Source organism: Elephantulus edwardii, unplaced genomic scaffold (assembly GCF_000299155.1).
Source record: "Elephantulus edwardii isolate Elephantulus edwardi_28Jun2011 unplaced genomic scaffold, EleEdw1.0 scaffold00019, whole genome shotgun sequence".
In the NCBI taxonomy this organism is placed as follows: domain Eukaryota; kingdom Metazoa; phylum Chordata; class Mammalia; order Macroscelidea; family Macroscelididae; genus Elephantulus; species Elephantulus edwardii.
The window spans coordinates 20,407,757-20,431,879 of NW_006399769.1; the positions used below are offsets into that span (position 1 = coordinate 20,407,757).

Here is a 24,123-nt window from a genome sequence, read left to right on the forward strand (position 1 = left end):
TATGATTTTTTTATATACATACAAATGTATATAAAGTATGTATGTTTTTTATGTACGTGTGTAGAAAGTACATGTCTACCTAAATATCTCCTTTTTCTTCTTCTAGTTCTGTGTCCCACATAGAGCAGCCTGGCCCTCTGTGGAATGCGGCTTGGACAATTGATGACACCCCAAAAGCTGGCTCCCTCTGCTCTCCTCCTATTGGAAATGCAGCACACGTGAACACAAGTTTCAGTATTAACAGATCATGACTTCCACTAATTCTTTATATAATGGGATGAAGAAATACAACACTATTTTGGAACCTAGAGATGGTTTTTTCTATGAATAATCATGAACTGCTCTCTAACTTGGTCGAGTCGGGGGAGGGAGTGATCATCCACTGTGCATGTGCAGTGACATCTTTTTCATTAACTGGCAGTATGCTCACTTGCATTTTTAGGACTTTCTAGCTCAAACTTGCACTGATGAACTAGTTTAAAGCATTACGTGTTTATGCATGGAGCTGATCTTCCGTGATGGTAAGACCTAGCACTGATTTTTTTACAAGAGGATTGTCAATATCCTTACCACCAACCAGTATTGCCCAGAGACTGAAATGAACAAATGCAGGTGTTCTTGAAGGAACGTGACCAGAATATGCATTACCCTGGTTCACGACGTAGTGAATGTTGACATTGTTGGAGTGGATGGGTTTTATAGCTTGCTGCTCATTATCACTGTTGTTCCAGTCTTAACCAGCAGTTGCCATTCACTATCAGAGTCTAATCGTCACTTTTAGTTGTCTAATAGTTTTGCTTCGTGTGTCTGTGAAGTGTACTATCAAAGAGAGTTGTATCCTTCAAGGTGCTTAAGGAACTGTATGCTGCAACATTGCCCATTTTCCACTGTGTTTTATTTTATGAGGCCTGTCTCTCTCAAAGTACTAATTCTAGATACCTATGGGTATTATCACTAGACATGAGACACTTCTGTTGGTTCCATTCGCGTTTGTGTCATTTAATAAAGGTAAAACCAAAACCAAAACCAAACCCCAGGGTTATGCCTGGTTCTGCATTTTTGGTTGTCATTCATGATGTCCCTTTTCTTTGTAGAATTTGCATTCTGTCCCATCCCTGCAGCCAGTGAACTGGACCTTGTCCCCTCCTGCACAGCTGCTATGGAACGAAGTTCCGTATATTTTCTGGCAGTCCAAGCAACCATGGCAGACCTCTTCTTTATATGATAAGCGTGCCTATGGGCCTTGCTACCAAGGGGCTTTTAAAATTCCTCATACACATCCATGCGCACATGGAGATAATCACATCCCTCACTCCACGATCACTGGGATTTGTCTTCCCTTGCAGCACGTCCACTCTGATGCTGTTAGTCGCACAGTCTCACGTCTGATGGCAGCTCCTCTTGCTGGCTGTCACTGAGGATGTGTAAAATCTGAAATGGTTTCCTTGTTGTATGTGTCTCACTGATAATGGAAACATAAAACTTATTTGCCCCTTTCCCTCAAATTTTTGATGGTATATTGAGTACTTCCACAGTTGCACACAGGATAGGATTCAGGTCTGTTGTTCATGGGGGTTTCTGAGTCATAGTTGACCCGATGGCAAAAAAACAATGACTTTAAACAGATTTGACCCAAATTTGGAGAATTTTATATCTGCAAGACATATATAGCTTTAAAAGACATAAGAGGCCTGGGGGATGTATTTTTTTTTAAGAGATCAACAGAGGTCTGTTTTATAGCCATTAAATGAATACTTCTGAAGTATATGAAAATAGCCATTTTTCCATGTCAGTTCAAAGCTTCCTGGTTGTTTTCTAATTTTACTTAGGGCTTCCCCTTAAAACCTCCCCTCCTACAGGATAGCATTATGCTAAGTGAACTCAGTCCCATAAGGACAAATAATGTATAAGACCATTATTGTAGAATGAATATGAGGATGGGAATGGTGGGCATTAATCAGTCACACAATTTGATTGGTGGAGAGAGTGAAGGAAATGGGAAAGATCTGGTGTGAAAAATGATGTGTATGGACTTTGTAAATAAACCAGTATAAAATTAAAAAATAAAACAAAACAAAAAACCCCAAACCACCAAAAACCAAAACCCCACAGAAACACCTTTCCTCTTGTACATGATGGACTGGTTTTAACACTAACTTAGAAATGAACAGGGAGCTTTGCTGGATTAGTGGTCAACTGTGCTGTAATCCCAAAGGCATGTGTTTTGAAACCACCAGGTTCAGGAAAAGGATGGGCAATCTCCTCCCAGGTGACTGAATGTGCTTGAAAACCCAGGGGAGGGTCAGCTATGAGTTGGTTCTGACTTGATGGCACACAACAAGGGAGAGAAGCACATTTCTGACCTATGGCCCCTGCAAACAGGTTTTTGCCCCCTTAAACACACCGTCTCTTAAAAAATCCGCTATCTCAGAGAGGTTCACTGGACTGACAAGCTTGCACAAAAGGCTATTTGTCTTTCTAGATAACTTATCTTTTCCAAAGTTACACTACATGATTCAAAATGTTTATTGGCTGCCAAGAACCAAAACTGCAAATAATCCTCCCCTTCAAGTTTTGTATTCTTTTCAAGGAAAGCAAGCAAACTGTAGAACTACAGTGCACTCCAAGTGCCATATATCTATTTTATTTTTCAGGAAATTATATTTGTTTTTCTTTTACAAGAGCACAACAGGAACCAAAGTAAGAGTAATAGATACAGCACTCAGGATAAATCATATCTTTAAAATAATAATAAAAAAATTTACACCTTGTCCTATATCCTGTTAGTATTTTTATAATATGGCCATGATTTTTGAAAAACAAAAGCAAGCATTTACAACTTTTTTGGATAAAGACTTTTTATGCCAGGAATGAATTAATTGTCAACAAAATTTTATACTAACCAGGCTGATGTAAATCTATTTTGGTAACATATCATTAACAAATTTATTTTGGAAAAAAGATAAAAAATATTGCCCCTTGATAATAAATCCTTTTTTTTCCTTTGATGCAAACAGCTAGAACACCTTTTTCTTTTCATGTTTTGATATTCTAAGACAAAAAAGAATGGTTAATCTTCAGATTAATAAATTAGGTCATTATAATAATAAATTAATTTTTTTTAAAGTTCAGCAACCTCTGTCCAAGTATTTACAACAATACTTGAAAGTTCCTTTACAAAACAGAACACATTTTCTTTTCACATTAAGCATACTGGGTATCTGTGTCTCTCACAACAAGCATTTTTAAAAGAAAAATCAATGCACAAATGGGTAATTAATATAAAAGTGCTAAGAGCTGTTTGAAAAGTTAACACTATAGTATACAGTCAGAGTTATATTTGAGGCAAACTACAACAAACTTCCAGCTTATTGTGGACAATATTCCAGTAGTTGTTTCAAACAGTTGTTTGAAATTAAAACAAAACAAAAAACAATCCAGGAGCTGATTAGGATGCAGATAAACTGCCATCAATGTCTCTGGCCAGTGAGTGAATTGAAAACCAACTGAACACAAATCCAAATGAGGAAGATCTGAGTGAATATACTTTTCCACAGCAGGTGCCATGCTGGCTGCTTAAGGCGTATGCATGTGCACACACACTTACACACACACATACACACAGTGATTCGTGGGTGAATGTGTTTAGATATATTCACACAACCACTCACACATACCTTTCTGATTAAACTGCAGGTAGAATGAAATTCAGTTATTAAAAAATTTGTAAGTGATCGTAAGCATTGATATGGAATGCCTGTTTATCTGTCTTTGTTCTGATTTAAATCTCATAAAAATACATTCAACAGGAAAACAAATTGTATGTGTATAAATATATATGAATATATATATACACACACACGCACACACACAAATACTTTTATTCTTTGAAGCATAATTACATAAATACTCCTATAACTGCTAAAGTTTAAAGAGGCATAAATTTTTTTTTGAGCTTCAACAAAGGTGCTTGAATAATATACAATTAAAATGAAGTAGTTTGTATTTTGTAGAATCAGTATATAATAAGGAAAAAAAATCCCCTAAGAATCTTTTTTTTAAAAAAAGATTCTTCTTAAGCTAGAGCTTGAACCAAAACTATAAACAACCAATATGGGAACAGAACAAAGCAACAACAAACAATGCAGTGTAGCCCCTGGAAATGCCTGGTGTCCTTCACCATCTCCTTCCTGCCATGCTGCTGTGAGAAAAGCTCCAGTGCTCACATCAAGAAGCGACCTAGGTCTTGTTCTTTTGCTGACTCTGCTAGTAACTGGCTGATTGGCTTGGAAGAAAAAAAAAAAAAAAAGGAAAGCAGCAAAAAAGTATAACTGTAAATTCCTAAGAACCCGCTTTAGAGAAATTTTGCTCTTGCATTTCCCTTGCTTCCTCACTGCCTACTGCAGTTGTGACTGTATAGAAAAGAAACTTGTGGCTTTATACCTGGGATGGCTATTAAGAGGTTCTGATGCGCTTGTCTGGTAGTTCTAAGGTGGTTACTGCAGCTGGATTGCAAGGCTTGTGTGTTTCCTGCTTGGCTAGGCCTGGACTTTGCAGCGGCCACTGCATTCTTTGGAGCAGCAGGAAGAAGCCCCGTCTGGATGCTGGCCTGTGAAACTGCTTTGATTTTACTAGATTTCTCCCCAAGCCAAGCTGACCAATTTGTCTTCCCAACACCACCCTCCCACCCATTTTCCCAACCAAACTCACTGCCCCAACCCCAAATATCTCTACAGCTATATTACAAGCAAATATATCATAGCAACTTTAAAAACTTTGGTTCTAAGAAAACACTTGGTCAGTTATCTTGAGGAAAAGTGGGAATGCTTGTCCTGCACGCTGCTGTCGACAAAGCCCATCCCAGGAAGGCCTCAGCGCTGTACATCAAGTCACAAATCCAATACAATCCACTAAGCAAGTGCACAAATCCTAGTTTACTTTTAAGAGCAGATTTAGTCATTCTCTGGCTTTGAAAATCTCATCTACATTGCCTTTCTTCACACGGTCTGGTAGAAATTGTCTGCTTGGAGATGGTTCTGTTTCTGCATGCTGTAGAAGCCACTGAATCTTGCGTCGGGCTCAGCAATTCTTAGCATTCTCTGGGAGCTGTCCACTTGCACGCGTGTTCCTTTCTTGCAGCCCACTGATACCAGCTGATTATTTAAGGAAGAAGGCTAGTTAATAAGAGGAGGAAAGACCACACAGAATTAGCTGCTTCATATATCCTGAAAGAACAGAAATTTAGTGCCTATTCAAGTGAGAGAACACCAGCTTATATAGGGAACATCACTTTCTATAGTTCTTTTAAGGGGGGAAGGTATGGGCAAATTGCATCATTTAAAGGTGAAGTGTCAGAAAATTATGTCACACAGGGAGCCGATGAAGGATCTGAAAAGACTGGTGCAATGACATGGTAACTATTTTCAAATCTTTTGAGACTTGCATTTAAGAGAGGGCTCACCAGGCAAGTAAATTTTAACATAAAGGAGGGACTGCTAATCACTAGGCTAAGGCTAGTAACACACGATTATACCTAGTTCTCTCAGCTCTGGACGTAGGGACCCAGCATGCACCCAGAATAGAGACTGCTAAGTTCACATGAAACTTTTAAGTCCTAAAAGTGGGGTCAAGATTCATAAACCAACAAATGATGGGGGATGATGGATTCACTTAGTGACCAATCCAGCCCTGGGAAAATATTCTATATTGGATAGGTCAAGCTGCTGTACATTTTGAGATTACAAAAAGCAAGGTAGTAAACAGTTCACTGACTAAGAGAAAAGGTTCCAAGCAATATTAAGGGAAACGAAGAGTGCGAGCTTTCCTAATTATTCAAAAGACTGGATATTTTCACAATACCTTGGTTGGTGTCCGATACCAGCACAGCAGTGGTATCCACTGTTTCTTTTGATTGATGAACAGAAATGCTATGATCAGAGAGAGGCAGACGACGATGGGGACCACGACCAAGACGATGGAGTCCAGAGAGGAGTCTTCGCTCTGCTGCAGCCTGTTGTTGTCTCTGTAGTTCACCTGCAGGTGACCCATGTCTACGAGAAAAAAACAATCCAAAGAAACCAGAAGCATTTATCAGAACTTTAAAAAATTATTTTGATAAACATTTGCAAGAGAGATCAGCAACTTGAATTTCTTAGTTGTTGAAGGTTAAAAATACTGTAAAAATTTAATGCTGATTTAAAAATTCTATCAAAATTCACAGTGCTTAGGAACCAGCGTAGAGAAAAAAAAACCAGGTTGACAATGCTAGTTCTTGCATTTATAAAGTGACTAAAATGAGGGTATTATACATACACATTTTTGTTAGTATTAATATACCTGCCCTTGAAGGATTTTTTTAGATATACGTATTAGCTCCATTCCTTGCTTAGTCTCTGCTATTCACAGAGTTTTACACCCAAATGGTGAAAACTCACTAGATCTACTAGGTCATTTTCCTACTGTAGTGAACATAATACCCATTTGCTTTGCTCCTATCAAATGAAGACTTCTGTGTTCCTAAACTGTTCCCCTTTCAGTGCATGAGGTCTGGTGGCGTATCCGTAAGGAGTCCCGCTGCTGATTCAAGGTGGTGCCTCCAGTGGGTGGAATCTACCAGCAGTGCCCAGGAAAAGATGGCATTGTCCTCTGTTTTAATTTACAACCTGGGGAAACCCACTGGAGGCTGAGCGAGGAGTCTATTCTAACTCAATGGCAAAGAGTTATCTGAGTTGAGACTTAGCACTCCTTGCAAGTTGTAATCAGATTTTCTAAGTGCAAGAGACAGTATTTCAGCCAAATATGCAGGAAGGTTTGCTTTTATTGTACTTGGGAGTGTGAAAGAGTTGCTCTTTGTTTAAAAACTCAGGTTTGGTTTGTTTGGTGGTTTTTTTTTTTGGGTTTTTTTTTGTTGTTGTTGTTGTTTTTTAATTGATAGGTTTTTTAGAAGGAGGAGATGGAAGAGAAGGATTCCTCATTATTTAAGTCACTGCAGACAGCAATATTGTATGTAACCTTACCTACTGCGACTGGGTGAATTCCGACTTGTACTACCACTAAAGAGAACAGCACAGAAAAGCCTCCCTGGGCTCCCCAGACTCCATCTCTAAACACACAGCCCGCCTACCCTTCTCCTACAAAGCAAGGGGAGACTGCAAGGTCCATGCGTGGACCATTTAGTCAGCAGCCAAGCACTTTAACCAATGTGCCACTGGGGGCTCCTTGTAATACTTCATATCATCATGTCACTGGGGCTCTTTGAAATACTTAAGAAACAAAACAGAGTCCCAACCCTGCTGCCATCAAGTTGAGTTCGACTCATAGTGACCGTGTAGGACGGAGTGGAACTGCTACTGGATCCCTAAAGCTAGAAATCTTTCCAGAAGCAAATGGCTGCTCCTTCCTTTCATGAACAGCTGGTGGGTTAGCAGACAAATGCTTTAACCACTGTGCTGCCAAGGCTCCCAGTGTGAAATCTCTGGCAAAAAATGCCAAATGTAGAACTGACGTTTTAGGGGAGCTCTGGTGGCCTAGTGGCAAGGAGCTGCAACTACAATCCCAGAGGCGCACGGTTCGAATCCACCAGATGCTCTGCCGGGAAAGGAGGGACAATCTCCTCCTGTACCAGTCAGATCTGATTTGACGGTACACGCGCACAAAAATAATAAAATAAAAAAAATTAAAAAAAAAAAAAAAAAAAAGAACTGACGTTTTACTGGTGAGTTAATTCAGTTTTGTAACAGATAAACTGCTGATTTTTTAACCTTTCCTTATTCCAAAAGACAATGGAAGGAAGTGGTTTATATATCAATCATACAAGAAAATGAAAAAGTAAATTAACAAAATCTTGATGAAAGAACAATGACATTGAGACAGGTCTCTTCATAAAATCCTGGCTTTATTATATTCTGTTCCATGTGCTGAAAAGCACCCAATAAATTTAGCTCAGTGTTTCACACAAGTCAAAATGGAAATGAGGGGAAAAATACCATCAGTGAGATTCACAATGTGTTTAACATTAAAATTTAAAATTGTTCAACTACTTAGAAGTGGTATGGATTTGCCTGCAACTGATGAACAAGGAAATTTATCCTCAAGGGTTTATGGTGGGGATCCTAAGAGATGCCCAGGTTCCTGAAAATTCCTACAATAAACCAGGGTATTTTTTAAAATCAAAGCCCTGCATCTGAGACTGTGTGCAATACACAGGGGCACCAATAGTTAATGGCTGAATTAATACTAGCATAATGCTACGGCATTATTCAGTCAAAGCAATTACACATGGAGCTAAACAGGGCCAAGAATTTGGCTGGCGGGTCATTTGCCCTGAGCCAAGCCTAACATTTAGAATATATAGACCATTAATCTTTCAAGCAATGAAGACTGCACCTTCCACAAGAAATAGAAAAACTGTATCACAATGGCTTGGAAAATAAACAGGAGTAGATAGGTGGCAGTATTGAGTTGTGGCTAAGAAAGAATGAGTGTTCTTTTGAGTGAGGAAGATCTGTTTTTATAGAGAAGGCATTTTTATTTTCTGGTTTTATCTAATTTGAAATTTTTTTTTTCTTGCTTTTCATTCATCCATACATTATGTCCTATAGCATCAATTAAAACTGATTACTTACTGCAAGGGGGCACTGATAGGAACTCCACCTAAATGTCCATAGTAACAACTGAGAGTTGGAAAGACACTTTACAAACAACTCGAGGGCAGAGGAATGGAGGAAAAGAGACATGAAATAAATGTCATGTAGTAAAACTGATCTGTTAAGAAATGAAAATTACTAAAATTTAGATTGTAGCACCACACATTCAGGCTTAATAAAGACTCTACCAAGCCAGGGAATCAGGAACTGATTTGTTATTAGTCTGTTTATAAAGCACACTCACATATAAACCTGAGAGATGGCTTAGAAATTCCAGTTACCAAGTGCTCTTTCTGACCCATCTTCACTGAGGGCCAAGAACACATCGTACTACAGACCATCCTGAAGACTTGATCCCAGACCTCTGCCTGCACTTACCTCTGGGGAGATGGATAATGTCATTTTCACTAGGTGTGGGCCACATGGGAACCTCCAGGTCAATCTCGCCACGGTGATTTGTCTTCTCAATGGGTATATTGGTTGGTTCGGGGACATACATTTCTAAAAGAGAACATTCAGAAGAGATGATGAAGCCATCTTATCTTATTGTTGACTTCTTTATCCTCAATTCAAGTGTGCATGCAGTATTTTTCTCCCAGGACATAAAAAGCCAAGTTTTTCTACTTACATCATTAATGCTATAGACATAGCTATTGACATTGCAGTGGTGGGAAGAGGTTTATAACATTTTAAAAAAAATAAAGTGTCTACTCCATCAAGGACAGAAGCTTCACTTATAAAGAAGATTATTAAATAATGTTGGCTCCAGAGTTCTGTGCAAGTTAATGGGGTCTAGCTGAAATGGAGAGCTTTCTTTTACTTTCTACCAGCTAAATATTGTACTTTAAGAATGGTTTTCATATACATACATACATACATATATATATATATATGAATGAGTCATTTATATAAAATATCTCTGGAGGACTTAGAAAAGTTAAAGCATCTTCTACCCTTGGTGCATTCTGGCCATTCTCCCTCCACTCTCTTCCCTTAAATAGGAACCGTCTGTAGGCTTCCTGGGGCATAGCCTGATTGTTACTTGTTACCACTGCCTGTTACCACTGTGAGCAGTTAAGACTGGAAAGTGATCTTCATTGAAAATATACTTATATTAGCTGGATTACAAAGGCACGCTGATCAACAAGGTAATACAGCATGGAACATAATTATATGGGGAAAATAACATTCTTCATTCAAAAGAGTTTTTGGAAAGTCAACTGGAGAAGAACATCATGCTCAGAAGGGTGGAGGGACAGTGCAGGAGAGGAAGACCCGGATGAGATGGATTGATACAGTGACAGGGGCAATGGGGGTGGGGGTATCAGAGTCACTGAGTCTGGCTCCTGACAGGGGAGGCTTCAGAGCTGTTGTACACAGGGTCTATGGGTTGTAGCCGACTCGATGGCACACAGCAAACAAGAACAGTGCAAAAACTCAGAGTTTTCCTAAGTTCATACAAACATTTATATATATCATCTGTCCAACAAGAAGTAGCTCAGTTTTTAAAGAATTAATTCTGAGTACTCTAATTTTTAATACATGACAATGAAAGTATCATGTGCCTCCTCTTAGCCAAATTATTAAATGAGTTTTATAATAAGGCTACTACTTAACATCTATAATCTCGTTAATAAAGGGGTTGTGCTGCTGACCTAAAGGCCGGCTCTTTCTGGTGCTTTGGAATCCACCAGCAGTTTCTTGGGAGAAAGATGGACAGTCTCCTGCCATGCTATTTACAGTCTGAAAACTCCCAGGAGGCTCAGCTGTCAGTCAGTTCTGCCTTGAGGACAATGAATTTTTTTTAATAACATCCATAAAATGTAAGATTTAAAAGGATTAATAATTTCCTCTGCTCCAGGTAATTGCTGTTGATCCCAATTTTACTAATCTTTCAACAATCTGAGAGAGGGTGAAAGAGAAAAGTGGAAAATGGTTTGCTGAGTTCCCCTGTGTGCTCAGGAAGAGAAGGCAATGCAGAGCGACTAAGGAACTTGCCTAGATTATTATGTTGCTATTAACTGGCCGAGCTGGCATTCAAATCCAATTCTGCGATTCTGACGCCTTTTTCCTGGTGTCTCTAAGTTACTTGGTCTCCAGACTCTGCTTTCTGATTTATAAGGCCTTTACATGGCAAGAACTAGAAACAATTAGAATTTCCAAAGACTCGACAGATCCTTGGAAACTAGAATTAAAAATAGACTTTTAGGAAAGCAGTCTCACAGGCGGGAACAGGAGCCAGAGTATTGGTTGAGTGAGTCTCCAGTTTTCCTATCACATCAGAATTACCTGAAGAGCTTCCCAAACGTGCTGATTCCAACAGGTGGAGGTTTGGGGTGGGTGGGTGGGAGTAGAAAGGGGGTGTTGTATAGCTCACTCTGAGACAAACCTGGATATGCACCAGAAATTTCCTAGACGGACTTAAGAAGAAAAACCACTTTATGTGGGATCTTCCAGTGCCCATTCCAAGGCCCTCATCTCTTCCCAGCCTAGCCCAGCCAAAAACTTTGAGCCTACTGCAAAGCCCACCCCACCTGCTTCTGGTCTCTGAGGCCTCGGTATAAAGGCTAACATTTGGTCTAATCCACTGACCTAGGACATCAATAGTTCAGTATCAAAGATTTCTTCTGAGGCCCAGGGAAGCATGAATTCCATTCCATTTCAAGTTGTATTTATTTTTGGGTTTTTCTCTCCCTTCGCTGCGGTGGTGGCTGTTATGTGCCACTGAGTCACCTGTGACTCATAGCGACCCTGTGCACAGCAGCTCCGAAGCCGGCCCTGAGCCAGTCTCACTAATTCCGACACACCTACCCCCACTGCTCCAGTTCTTGTATCAGTCCATCTCATCTGGGGTCTTCCTCTCCTGCACTGTCTTGTCCACCCTCCCAAGCATGATGTCTTTCTCCAAGGACTAGTCCATCTTGGCCATGTGCCTAAAGTACGTGAGGCGGAGCTTCAAAATCCTGGCCTCCAAGGAGAGACTTGGTTTCACCCTCTCCAAGACAGACCTATTTGTCTTTTTGTCAGTCCATGGTATGTTCAAGGCTTTCTCCAGCACCACAATTTAAAGGCATCAATTCTTTTGTCATCCTTGCTCATTGTCCAGCTTTCTGATGTAAAGCAAGTAATTGCAAAGACCGCAACCTGCATCAGGAGCACCTTCGTCTCCAGACTGACACTATTGTTTCTCAGTACTCTGGAGAGGTCGCTGTTGAGGAGCACCTTTGAAATTCCTGTACTTCACACCTGTACATGGGTAGATTTCAAGTGAAGCCCTTCAAACAATGCTTTTTCGACAGCATGGTTTGCCCTACAGCCATTTTGCAAGGTAGGAAAAGTTAGAAGGATATGGCTAGTAGGAAGGAGGCTGACTTGTTGAGTAATTATGAATTCATTCAGTATTTCTGGGGCACTTACTGCATGAAAGAACCTAGTCTAAGCTTTGGGGATACAGCTCTGGGTAAGACCAGTCCTTGCCCTCAACGTTCCATGAAGAACAAACAGTGCCTCCCAGTCCCCTCTCACCATCCAGTTGTCCACACCTGCTCACGTCCACACTAACCTCATTTCGGCTCTAATAAAAATTCACCCCTGCCCCTAATTTATTAAGAGTATACACAGAAATAGCCTGGCTCTCAAGTTTGGTGGGTAAGTAATTTTCTTTTCATTTCTCTCAACAATTTTGTCAGAAAAGGATAAAGTTTTGAGCAAAGGACTGCTTAAGGCAACAACAAAGAAGTAGGGTAAACACTGTACTCCCAAGCTGAGAATCAGACCTATCCTGTAAAAGACTACGTTCTCCCCAGCCTTCAGGACATCCTGCTGGTGTTCACTCAAGAGCCTTCAGAGCTGATACACTGCAGACAGAAAGAGGCGGGAGCGTGGTAGTGGTATAAAACGCCACCAGGTCAAGCCAGGCCAGTCACAGAGGCGTGGGTAAAATAGACTTACTCCTGTGCTCGTATTTGCTGTGGGATAGAATGCACTTCAGAGGAACTCAAGACAACGTACTGTGATATGTTTACTTTCTTAAACTGACCCTTCTCTGAAACTAGGGCAGGGTCTTTGGGCCTCACAAGCTCAGGGGCTGATTTTTTTTTTTTAGCTGGAGGTTAGAGTCAATCTATGATTGCAAACTTGATCTTCAGCTGACCAGCCGAACCAATTCACATAACCTTTCCGAAGCTGTTTTTCCTTCTGTAAAACATACTGAGCAGGAACCAATTTTCTCTAAGGTGTATACTGGCATCTACAGATAGCAAAAGGATAAAGTGCTTTGCAAAGGATGAGGCTATTCAGAATACTAGAGTCCCTGGATGGTGCACATGGTTAGGCACTGGATTATGAACCAAAAGGTTGGAGGTCTGAACCCTCCCTCAGGTGCCCTGAGAAGAAATGGAGGCCTTGATGATCTATCTCAAAAAATGAGATGGGATATAAAATTATGCAAATAAATTTGGATAAACTATGATTGATAAATGAACTTTCATTGTTACACTCTAAGGTGATAGAAAAATTTTCTTAATAACCATGAAAATATTATTTTTTAAAAAGTGATTTTCATAGTAACAACTTTGACTTTTGCAGTGTATACTTCAGAATTTAAACAAAAAATGTCATGGAGTTCAGTTGTACCCTGCACACATTAGATCTTTATGCATCAGCTTCAACTTGACAACAGCCTTGTGTTCTGTCGGCTTATTCAGCATATCAGCGGATGGCACTGGAGGGTAAGGTTCTCATTTGTTTGTCTTCGTGACATTTCTGGGAGGTGGCTTGGGAGCCTGAAGCGTCACTGAGGAACTTCGACTTTAGTCACACTGTGTGCCAACGAGAAAAGGGACAGGAATCCAATCTTCTTCACTGGACATGCCTGATCAAATGGAAGGCTGCGAGAGATCAATCAACTTGTTCCATTTGCTCAGAGATGAGATGGCAGAAGGGACACTCTCTTTGATTAAAACTCACAATCCCAGGGCACATCTCTTCAGGTGACAACCTCTACTCCTACTAAGACAACGACTTAGGTCATTATCGTCACTCACCTGGAACATGGACATAAAGAATTTCAAGGGTCAGAGCTCCTCACTTTCAGCTTTAATCTCACCAGCACTGCACGTTGGTATTAGTCTCCCTATCCCTTTTATGATTTCCATTTGGGTACAACTCAACATTGCCTGCCAAAGGCCAGCTCTACATTCTGGGCTTAATAATGAAGGTCAAGAATCCTGGCCAAAGAGAACTTTTTGTCCTGACCTCGTATTACTACAATGCTCTGCTCCAAGAGCATTTGGGACCATTTACATTGTCTTCAATGACTTTATCCTCTTCAGTGCAATGAAGGAGTCTGCCTCTCCTTCAGGATTAGCTAGCCCAGAACCTTCCTCTGCTAAGCTTCTCAGGACCACCCTACTTCCTGGTAAGGTATTGGTTTTGAACTTGGTATTCACATTCTGTATAAAGAGCCATACCGCTATTGTCTCCTTTTTATTCCTCCCTTCCTCTTCCCATCTGATCAGATGAGGTCTCCACCAGTGAACTGTAACTGCTCTGGCCAAGACGATTGTAACAATACTAAAAGAAATGGTTCATTCTCAATTCTTCTTGTCTTTCTTGACTAAACAGAGCACTTGATTCAGCTAATGCTATTTTCCTACAGGAAATCCCATCTCCATCTGGCCTCTAGGGCCCAGAACCTTTTTTTGCTCTTCACATGTGTGGTGGTCCTCAGCTTCCTCCGCTACTCCCTTCTCAGCTTCTCAGTCTCCAAAAGTTAGAGCATCTCAGGGCTCAGCCCTGATGCTCTTTGCTTTCAACTATACACTGTCACTAGACTCTCAGTGTAGTTTCAAGGATTAAACAGTCCCTACGGCTGACAACGATTAATTTAGATATCTGTTTCCAATGCATCTTCTGAGCTCCACGTCTTCACTGGGCTTCAGTGGCATAGCCAAAGCCAAATCTTGGGATTCTATCTTTACATTATAACAAAAATCCAGCTACTTCTTGTCACCTCTAAAAAAGCTTTTACTAGCATTGAAAGTTATCCAATTAAAACCAAAGTCAGATCACATCGCTACTCTGACTCAAAGCTCCAAGTTTTCTCTCCAACTCCATAAAACCCTTCCAGGCACCGAGGAGACCCAGGGTGGTGCACCAATACCCTTCATCTTCCACTGCTCCTCGCTCCCCGGGCTCCATCTGCACAACTTGCGGCTTTTCTCAAGTGTGCCTGGCACATTCCCATCCCTTGGCTTCTGCCCCAGAGACATCTTCTATGTGGTGTGCTCATTCCCAGATGTCACAATTCATCTGTTTCCCTTGATAAACATCATCTAATCATTGAGACTCTTCCTGAATGTCTGCTCTAAAACAAAACCACCTGCCCGGCTTTTCTCCGGGCCCTGGCCATGCACTGTTTCTCCTTATCATGGTCTTGGACACATTTATTTACTGTGTCTTTGCCAATTGTCTCTACTCAAATGGAAGCACTATTAGGACAGGGACTATGATTTATTCTTCACTGCATCCCTAGGGCCTATAACAGAGCCTAATACATAATTAAGGTGCGAAATGAATCTTTCATTAATGCTGTCATTTAGCAATTTCTCTTATAATAGCATATTATACTGGTACAAAGACAGACACAGAGATCAATGAAATAGAATTGAGAACCCAGAAATTAACCCATCTACCTATGGTCAACGGATTTTTTTGACAAGGAGATGAAATCAGTTAAGTGAGGAAACAACAGCCTTTTAAACAAACGGTGTTGGCAAATTTGGAAAACCATCTACAGAAAACTCAAGGAAAATCCACACCAAGTGGATCATGGACCTAGTACTAAAACCAAGACTATAAATTTCATGAAAGAAAAGCTTGGAAGAACTCCAAAAGCCCTGATCCACAACATGAACAAGCATCCTGAAAAAACTACAACCAGGAGAGGATAAAATAGATGAATGGGACCTTGTAAGAATCAAATCCCCATGCCCAATCAGCCTAGTGGGGCATGTATGACTACTTCGTGAAATCAGAGTCCCATCCTTCAGACCTTTAGAAGAGCCTGGGGATTGAACTGGGAGAACCTTCGAAGACCTTGGAAGGCCAAGTTTTTAAAAGAACTTCTTAGGCCATTAGAAGGTTTGGGAGCTGTTTGGCAGCTGGAGTGCTCCGGCATGTAGATCAGCTGTCCCAGGGGACAGTCCGTGTGTGGATTAACATTTTTGTGGCAATTTTAGGAAATAAAGCTGATGGCTGACTTTTTTGTTACAAAAACACACAGGAGTGAGGGTAAAGCTGTTGCTTTCTCTATGATGCTACAAGAAAAAAAATCCTTTGATTTTTATATTTAAAAAGAAAGAAAACAAAAAAAAAATAGCAAGTTGCCTTTAGATGTGGGGGGGGCAAATTTTTAATCTTGCCATAATGTTCAATAGGATTATCAAATTTAAAATGATGTAAAGATACGTGATAAAATTCATTTTCATTGTAAAATAGTAGAAGAAGAATTCAGTTTACACAGACCTTTGTATTTAATATGTCTCCTTGTTTGTACAGAATTTCTGAAGGGTTTGGAGGAAAGCTCTGGACATAAGCTTGGATCTCAGTGAAATGTTATTAGAATCAAAATTTGGAAATTATTAAGCTCTTTTATGCCATTTTTCTGATATAATTGAGATTGAAAAGAGCAATAAAAAATAATGATGTGTTCTCCAGAAGTACAGGGTGCATTCTTTTAACATCAGTCTCTAAAGAAGTTATGAGTCGCTCCCGAACAAATTTTAAAAATACCAAAATAAAAAGCACTTTAAAATTAAAAAAAAAAAAAAAAATCCCCATGCCCATCCAAAAACTCCTCCAGCAGGGTAAAAAGGGAAGCCACAGGAAAAATATTTGGTAATGACATGTCAGATAAGGGACTTACACTTAGAATTTATAAAATACTCCAGCACCACAAGATAAAGGAAAACAACCCAACTGCAAAATGGGCACGGGATACAAACATACACTTCACTAAGGAAAATATTCAGATGGCAAACATGAAGAAATGTTCAAAATACCTAGCTCTAAAAGAGATACAAATCAAAACAACTATGAGCTATCATCTCATCGCAATAAGAATAGTAAAATTTAATAGAGAAGCAAACAACAAATGTTGGTGAGGTTGTAGACAGACTGGAACCCTTATTCACCATTGGTGGGAGTGTAGAATTGCACAACCACTGTGGAAGGCGGTATGGTGCTTTGTAAAAAAGAGTTGCAAATAGAAATACCATTTGACCCAACAATTCCACTACTGGGAATATACCCTAAAGAAACCAGAACTGCCACCCAAGCAGATACATGCACACCCATGTTTATTGCTGCTTTGTTCACAACTGCAAAGGGCTGGAAACAATCCAAGTGCACATCAACAAACGAATGGATAGAGAAGTTATGGTACATTCACACAGTGGAATATTATACAGCACTGAAAAACAAAGAACTCATGAAATATTATACAAAATGGGTGACTGTGGAGGACATAATGCTGAGTGAAATATCTCAGTCACAAAGACAAATATGTATAGTGCCACTGTTATAAAACTGATATGGGAATTGGGGAAAACTAAGAAAACAGGGGATAAATAATGTACATGGCATTGAAATGAGGGAGAAAAATGTATAAAAGGAACATATGATTAGGTATTACTAGCATTACAAGAGTCCAGAGTAAGAGATGCACAGTAAAGTGTCCGGGCGGGAGGTGGGGAAGGATGGATGTGTGTGCGCGCATGCGTGAGAGTGGGGTGACTGTGTAACAATGAAAGAACTTTTTTCCCAAAGAAAAAAGCAAACTGGAGGGGAGGGGGGACTGGGAGGAAAATGTGCAACAATGAATGAATGGAAATCCAAGTTCCCTATACACTTTCATTAAAAAAAAAAAAAAAGAAAACTGGTGTGAAACACTGGAGATAGGTACTAGGTAGAACTAATTTACAAGTTACATATTTCTCATTTTATATCCATATTTTAAATATTTCCTTTTTCTACATGTACATAATTGTTTGGCCATCGAGTCGTTTGCGACTCACAGCGATCCTATGTACAACAGCCCTAAACCGTGCTCTATCCCATGCCAATCGCATTGCCTCTGACACTCCCATCCCAATTACCCCAGTCACTGAATCAATCCACCTCATAGAGGGTCTTCCCCTCCTGCGCTGTCCCTCCACTCTACCCAGCATGATGTCCCTCTCTAAAGACCTGTCTCTCCTTACAACATGTCCAAAGTATGTCAGATGAAGCCCCAGAATCCTTGCCTCCAAGGAGCAGCCTGGTTTAATCCTCTCTACGATGAATCTGTTTGTTTTCTTGGCAGTCCATGGTACATTCAATACTCTTCTCCAGCACCACAGCTCAAAGGCGTCAATTCTCCTTCTATCCTCCCTAGTCATTGTCCAACTCTCTGATGCATAATAAGTGATTGCAAAAACCATGGCCTATATCAGGCGCACCTTAGTCTCCAGAGAGACACCGTTGCTCTTGAGTACTTTAGAGAGGTCCCTAACCGCAGACTTTCCCATCGCAATAAATTTTTTTATTTCCTGGCTACTGGTGCCAAGAGTATTGACCGTGGAACCGAGCAAACTGAAGCTGTGAACAATCTCAATCTCTTCGCCAACAATCCTGATGCTACCGATTGGTCCGGTGGGGAGAATTTTTGTCTTCTTGACATTGAGCCTCAGTCCATCCTGAAGGCTGCAGTCCTTGACCCTTTGCAGTAAGTGCATGAGGTCCTCCTCATTTTCAGCGAGCAAAGCTGTGTCATCTGCATAACGCAGAATGTTGATAGATCGTCCACCAATCCTAATGCCACACTTCTCCTCATAGAGCCCAGCCTCTCGGATAATCTGCTCTGCATACAGGTTGAAAAGGTATGGAGATAGGACACATCCTTGGTGTACACCCTTCCCAATTTTGAACCATGCAGTGTTGCCCTGCTCTGTTCTGACGACTGCCTCTTGGTCCAAGTATAGGTTTCACATTAGCACGATTAAATGTTCTGGGATTCCCATTCTTCTCAGAGTCAACCACAGTTTGTTATGATCCATGCAGTCAAATGCCTTTGCATAATCAATGAAACACAGATAGACATTCTTCTGGTATTCCTTGTTTTCAGCTAAGATCCATCTAACATCAGCTACAATATCCCTAGTACCACGACCCCTTCTAAACCCAGCCTGGACTTCTGGCAGTTCTCTGCCGATGTACTGTTCCAGTCATTGTACATAATACCAATGATAAATATTCAACTGAATCTTTCACTCTCATTTTACACCTGTAAAAGGTCATTTAGAATCAATAATGAAAAGTAACTTCATCTAACATACACTGGTCATGTTGTCAGAAGGGGCTTACTACATCCAGAAATGCAGTAAAAAAATCAGTAACATGTCTTTAAATTTTTTTTAAAAAGGGGTAGTATGTGCTTTTAGTTTAGAAAGACAATTGTGAAAAAAACTCCCTTGTCAAGTTTAAATCCTGCTGACTCTGACCTAGAGCTGAGCATCACTCCCTCTATTAACATGGCACTAGGACCTTCAGACCCTTTATCAAGCATGACCTTTACAATAACTAAGAAAGAATATTTTAACTACTTTAATGGAATTATTGGTAGGTTTGCTTTCAATCACAGATTTTCTCATTTTCCTGTCCCCTTTCGCTCTTTACATAACATGCTGAAAAAAATTTTTCCCCTAAAAAAATTTAATCCGAAGTCAACATTCAGCTAATGCAGACATCACAAGGCCTAAGAACACACCCTAAATGAGTAGTAGCCTAGGTTCCTCCATGTGTTCCCTTTAACAACTTAATTCTGCAAAGAGCTTTCAGGAACTCTGCAAGTGACTCTTGTATGACCTTCTAGAGAGCAGCCACCTTGAAAGGACACATTTCTGTGACGACCAAGCACCTTAAACTGGAGAAGGTAATTTTTAAGGCCACACGCACATGTTTCTGAAATCTGCTGAATGACACATATGCTTTGACATCTTAATCACGTGCACATGGTTCCCACAAGACTAAAAACATACTTCTGGCGGCAGCCATATTGACAGAGCAAGTGAGTATGGACTTCCTTATCCTGATCACTTCCCCATGGGCCAATCACAGATGATCCCCTCCTCCAATCATGAATAAACATGATGTGTTCCTTCTGACAGGCCGACACAGAAAAACCCAGTCTCCCATGAATAAACATGATAGCCTTTCTCCATCTCCAGAGCCTTTAAAAGAATCACTTCCTCCTTTATTCCACCAGTCATGGGCTAGCATTACCTTACCTCTCCTCAGGACCCCCTCTAAAGTATTTTCCCTAATAAATCTCTGTGTTTGCTTGCATAGAAAAGGCTGGGCTCTTCTTTACTATTCTTACTAAACAGGAAGAACCCAAATTCAATGAGCTCAACAGAGAAATTTGTTTAGTGATCACATTTAGGAAGTAGTCAGGTTGCATAACGTTGAGAAAAGTAGAAGATGAAGGGAGAGAGGAAGCCCCTCAGTGAGATGGACTGACATACTGACTACAATGGGGGTGAGCGTGCGGAGGTTGTGAGGAGGGTGCAGCACAGGGCAAGGTCCAGATCTGCTGCTCAGAGGGTCTCTATAGTCGTCAACTTGACAGCACCTGACAGCAGTCCAGCTGAAGGCATAGAAAGGAGGTTAGTTTTTAGACCTGTCAGAATAATAAAACCTATTTCCATGGATAAATGGACAATCCTAGAAATATTCAATGTGGGCTAATTTTCACAGCAAACCAGCAAAGGTTGAAGAATTCAATGAAATTCTCTGAGTTTAGAGGACCACCTCTTTTTTCTTTTTTTTGGGGGGGGGGAGATTTTCATTCATTCATTGTTGTACTTTTTGGGACCACCTCTTTTTATACATACACAGCTGGAGTGAGTGTGTGTTAGCAGAATCAGTGAAAATGAATCCCGGAACCAAGGTCTGGTCTTCCCCTGGTGCTTCTGATTCATCACCCTCAATTGTGTGCATGGGAAAACTTTAGTTGAGTCCATGACTGAGCCTGGGCAATGTGAACCAACAGCTAGGTGAATCAGATTCCAAGTCTATTTCAGTTTTATCTTTGTCTAGTTTAATTTTTGAGACCATACAGAACAGAATCTGTCCAATTCAATAGTATCTATATGTAAAATTCAATGACCTCAATTATATTCTTCAAATCATGCAACCACTCTCCCCTTTCGTTTTCTGAGCTTCCCCTCTCTGATTAACATTAATTTATGCCTGTAAGGTTTCTATCTTATCTTTCTGAGTATGTGGCATTATGATGTGAGGAAGATTTATCAACAACCTGCATTATGTAGATGACACAATCTTGCTTGCTGGAAGTGAAAAGGACTTGAAACATTTGTTGCAGAAGATCAAAGACTCTAGCCTTCAATATGCATTGCATCTCAACATCAAGAAGATAAAAATTCTCACTACTGGGCTGACATACAACATCATAATAGATGGATAAATGATTGATGCTGTCAACAATTTCATCTTGCTTGGATCCACAATCAATACCCTTGGTACCAGCAGTCAAGAAATCAAAAGACATGTTGCATTAGGAAAGCCTCTTCTTATGGACCTCTCCAAAGTACTAAGAAGAAAAGATATCAATTTGAAGACTAATGTTTGCCTGATTCAGACCATGATCTTTTCAAATGCTTGCTATGTTTCTAAGAGGTGGACAGTGAATAGGAATGACAGAAGAATCAACGTCTTTGAGTTGTGGTGCTGCTGAATAGTCTATGAACTGCCGAAAGAGTAAATAGCTCGGCATTTTCCTGCTTTTAACTACGATTCTTCTATAGCATCTTTGAATACAATGCTCAATTAACAGTCGTGAGGCAATGTCCAGTTCATGTGGTCTTATGGCAAAGTAATAATTACTTCTTCCTACTTAAGCTTCCCTTTCTTCGTTTGTTGCTCCAGGTAAAGAGACCAACTGTTGTGCTATGGACAGCCACAAGTAAGCTTCTGACATCCCAGGCACAAAGCTTAGTTTTACCTTAAATCAGCAATGTTATTGTTGTTGTTGTTATGTGCCGTCGAGTCGTTTCCGACTCATAGCGACCCTATGCACAACAGCCCTAAACTCTACTCTATCCTGCGCCAACTGCACCGCCTCTGACACACCCATCCCGATTACCCCAGTCACTGAATCAATCCATCTCATAGAGGGTCTTCCCCTCCTGCGCTGTCCCCCCACCCTCCCAAGCATGATGTCCCTCTCCAAGGACCCGTCCCTCCTGGTAACATGTCCAAAGTATGTCAGACGAAGCCCCAGAATCCTTGCCTCCAAGGAGTAGCTTGGTTTAATCCTCTCCAAGATGAATCTGTTTGTTTTCCTGGCAGTCCATGGTACATTCAGTACCCTTCTCCAGCACCACAGCTCAAAAGCATCCACTCTCCTTCTGTCCTCCCTAGTCATTGTCCAACTCTCTGATGCATAACAAGCGATTGCAAATACCATGGCCTGTATCAGGCGCACCTTAGTCTCCAGAGAGACACTGTTGCTCCTGAGTACCTTCGAGAGGTCCCTAACAGCAGACTTTCCCATCGTGATACGCTTTTTGATTTCCTGACTGCTGGTGCCAAGAGTATTGACTGTGGAGCCGAGCAAAATGAAGCTGTGAACACTCTCAATCTCTTCATCATCCATCCTGATGCTGCCAATTGGCGCTCCAGTGGCGAGAATCTTTGTCTTCTTGACATTGAGCCTTAGTCCATACTGAAGGCTGCAGTCCTTGACCCTTCGCAGCAAGTGCATGAGGTCCTCCTCAGTTTCAGCAAACAGGGTTATGTCATCTGCATAACGGAGATTGTTAATAGACCTTCCACCAATCCTGATGCCACAATTCTCCTCATAGAGGCCAGCCTCTCGGATAATCTGCTCTGCAAACATGTTGAAAAGGTATGGAGACAGGATGCATCCCTGGCGTACACCCTTCCCAATTTTGAACCATGCAGTGTTACCCTGCTCTGTTCTGACTACTGCCTCTTGGTCTAAGTATAGGTTTCGTATTAGCACAATTAAATGTTCTGGGATTCCCATTCTTCTCAGAGTCAGCCACAGTTTGTTATGATCCACACAGTCAAATGCCTTTGCATAATCAATGAAACACAGACAGACATTCTTCTGTTATTCTCTGCTTTCAGCCATACAGTTTGCAATATGGCAAGCTGAAGACTTGGATACCTGGGCATATTGGACAGCAACTTCCTTTCACGTTGATGGGCTCAACACAGGGCAGAGGAGGGCAGCTGACTGTGGAGCAGAGGGTCTGGCCCTGCAGGCAGTAGCAGTGTGTGCAGCTGTCAATGTCCCACCGCTCCTCGTCGGCATAGGCCTTCCCGCTGAAGTGGCACACCACCTTCTTTGGGACTGTGTCTTCTGGTGGAAAGAAAAGCACATGTCAGACAGCTGCCTAAAGTGGCAAATATTATCAGTTATACTTAGGAAGTAAATGGAGACAGAGCTACCTAAATACAGTGCATATCTGCACTCTCACAATTTAGCAAATCTGTTTCCTTCTTGCTAATACACCAGATTCAGGCTCAGAGAGCACAACAAGGGGTGGTAACAGTAACCACCCGATGATACCCACTGGACTGAAGACCTTTCAGGCTGTCACTGTGAAACATACTAATTTAGTAATTTACAGCTGGTTAACATAGTATGCAAAACCACTAAAATAAAAATGCAAAGTAGAAATGTGTTCGGAGAGTATGTTCTACATGGAAAGAGACAGAAAGTAATGCTGAGCCTATTTACAAAGATGGATTCAAACTTCTGAATAGAAACTCCTACTTTCAGTTACTCTTTCTGTAAATGATATAAAGGAAGAGTAAAGGACAATAACAACAAGGCCAAATGAAGTAGCAGGTTTCCTCTGCTTTCCTATATTGGAGGGAAGCATTACATTAACCATTTCTTTCATTACTTATCAATGCTAAGTGGATTTCCCCCGCATCGATAAAGCCATTTCTACTTTATTTTTCCAAACTAAATTTTTAAGAACTAAATATTTCTAAGGAGTTATTTTTATTTATACATATTTACAAAAAAAAACAAGAACATTCTCCTTTTCCCCCCTTCACTGTGCTCATCCTCCTGCCACCTGTTAGCATCTTCCTCCTCTAATGCTCCTTTTTCTTGGACTTAACCTTTCCCTACAGAACAAGAAATGGTGCTCAGAGAAAAGAGTAAGTGACCGGTAGTTCTAGTAGCAAAGCAGAGATGGGGCAATCTGGAGTGGTGTGAGGACTTCCTCACTAATGACAGGCCAGTAGCAAGATAATTCCTAGTAATCTAAAGAAATTATGTGCTCAGATTCGAAAGGCTGCTCCCCTTGCCCCTGGTCATTAGGGAATGAAAAACTATCAACCGAATGTGGAAGGAAAATTTCCTTAGCAAAGCTGT

General features: G+C 40.8%; 2 protein-coding genes across 2 annotated transcripts in view; one reads left to right on the plus strand and one right to left on the minus strand.

The window, feature by feature from the left end:
• Positions 1-1,225, plus strand: part of FEZ2 (fasciculation and elongation protein zeta 2 (zygin II)) — a 70,487-nt gene extending 69,262 nt beyond the window's left edge. Inside the window, exon 9 of the mRNA XM_006882395.1 lies at positions 1,095-1,225. Coding sequence (XP_006882457.1) covers positions 1,095-1,225 — 131 coding nt within the window. The remainder of the gene's footprint in view (positions 1-1,094) is intronic.
• Positions 1,226-4,997: 3,772 nt separating this feature from the next.
• Positions 4,998-24,123, minus strand: part of CRIM1 (cysteine rich transmembrane BMP regulator 1 (chordin-like)) — a 262,797-nt gene continuing 243,671 nt past the window's right edge. The window contains exons 14-17 of the mRNA XM_006882357.1: positions 22,900-23,094; positions 9,024-9,146; positions 5,860-6,050; positions 4,998-5,174 (exon numbers count right to left, since the gene is read on the minus strand). Coding sequence (XP_006882419.1) covers positions 4,998-5,174; positions 5,860-6,050; positions 9,024-9,146; positions 22,900-23,094 — 686 coding nt within the window. The remainder of the gene's footprint in view (positions 5,175-5,859; positions 6,051-9,023; positions 9,147-22,899; positions 23,095-24,123) is intronic.